We start from the raw sequence: 1,672 nt of genomic DNA on the forward strand, positions 1-1,672 counted from the left end.
AGGCGGAGTCCTCTCAGTTTGGTCGCGGAGAAGGGTGTGGACCAGTGGGGGGGGACGTTGGGCGGGGATTGGCGGATGGTCGCTGTTGTGGTGGGCGGGTGGCGTTGGGTGGCTGCTGGTGGCTGCGGCTGGGAGGTGCGAGGTAGGGGGGGCGGCACGGGGGGTTAGGGGGGGTCGGTGTGGGGGGGGGGCGGGGGGTGGGAGATTGTGTGTGGGTGGTGAGATGGGCGGGTGAGCAAGGGCGGGGTGGGTGGTGGGGAGCTCGGTGGAGGGGGCGTGGGTTCTGGGGGCTGGTGATGGTGCTGGGGGGGGTGGTGTGAGGGGTGAGGATGCCAGTTGTTACTTGCTGGTGAGGTGGTGGGGGGGGTGGGGGGGCGGGCTGGTGTGGACGTAGGTGGCTGGGGGGGGTGGGGATCAAGTCGTCTTCTTTGTACGCGCGGGCGCGGGTGGGTCGCGGCCGTGGACGGTTTGGTGGGGTGAACTGGACCTGGCCCTGGTGGGGGTGGGTGGCTCGGGTCTTAGTCGGTTGCCCGCGCCCCCGTCACTGTTGCAGTGCCTATGGCGGGGTCCCGTGGAGTTGCGGTGTGCGGGATCGCACGGCGCCCTTAGGGGCATGGTACTTTGTTGCGGTGGGGGAAGGGGCCTGCGGGGAGGGGTACACCCGACGGACAGCCCCGTTTGGTTGGGGTGGGGGTGGATATGCGGGGGCGGGGGGTCGGCTCGTGCTGTGGACAGGGAGACATGGCGCCCAGCCCCGCGTGGTGTGGGGGGGGAGCTTAACTTAGTTGTCGCCACTGGATGCCAAGGGTCGGATGGGTTTTCGACGGACGGGGACAGCTAAGAGGAAGAGGGCGGCTGGGCCGCCGCCAGAGTAACATAGCGTGGCACGGCCCTTCTCTCTCGCCACTTCGGCCCTCGGCACCCACGGGCTAGCCTCATGGGCGCGTGGGGCGGGGACACTGGCGTCGCTCCTGCGCCTGGCCCCCAACCCACGCCCGGGTCTGTGCGGCGGGCGAAGCCCCCCCTGCCTGCTCGCGTGGCCGCCCATTCTACGCTCTGGCACTCGCGCGCGCGCCCCCTCACCTCTGCGGAGCCGATGGGCTTGTCTACTCGTACGCGCGGCCTGGCGGCTCGGGGCGGCCCCACGCTGTTCTTCGGCTTGCCCGGCGGTGTGACGGGGGTGGGGGGGCTAGCCGCTCTGCTCTCTCTTCGCTCCGTAACTTCACTCGTTCTCTCAGTCGTGCCGGTTGGGGTAGAGAGGCGGCGTGGGGTCAGGAAGCTGTTCAAGGTGTCACGGGCCCCGTCCAGCTTATACAGGGCGTGGACCCCCAAGTAGGGCGCGGCGTGCCCACAGCTGGTTTTCTTTGCATTGCGCCGTACTGGCGGTGTGACCTAAGCCACAGCCACGGCTCGGTCATGGGGGGGGGCGCCCCGGGGGGGCCGCCATGCCGTGGGAGCGCCGGCCCCAGCGGCGCCGGGGGCATCAGGGATACCCCCTTGCTACCCGAGGGACGTGCCTCTGGGGGGGGGCTTGGCCCTGCAATTTCTTGGTTGGGTCGAGGGGCGGTTGGCGGCGGCCACAGACGCGAAAGGTCGGACGCGGGGGCCGCCCGGCCGGATGAGCGGGGGGCGGGCCGACCGCGCCCATGGGTTTCGCGCTACGGTGGGTTTC

The 1,672-nt window shown here is 70.6% G+C and overlaps 1 protein-coding gene across 1 annotated transcript in view; it reads right to left on the reverse strand.

Annotated features, from left to right (window-relative positions):
- Positions 1-837: 837 nt before the first annotated feature.
- Positions 838-1,672, reverse strand: part of LOC119585352 (serine/arginine repetitive matrix protein 2-like) — a 12,031-nt gene continuing 11,196 nt past the window's right edge. Inside the window, exon 6 of the mRNA XM_037934023.1 lies at positions 838-1,379. Within this exon, the coding sequence (XP_037789951.1) occupies positions 838-1,379 (542 nt within the window). The remainder of the gene's footprint in view (positions 1,380-1,672) is intronic.

The sequence above is a fragment of the Penaeus monodon genome, chromosome 19, assembly GCF_015228065.2.
Source record: "Penaeus monodon isolate SGIC_2016 chromosome 19, NSTDA_Pmon_1, whole genome shotgun sequence".
Lineage (NCBI taxonomy): Eukaryota > Metazoa > Arthropoda > Malacostraca > Decapoda > Penaeidae > Penaeus > Penaeus monodon.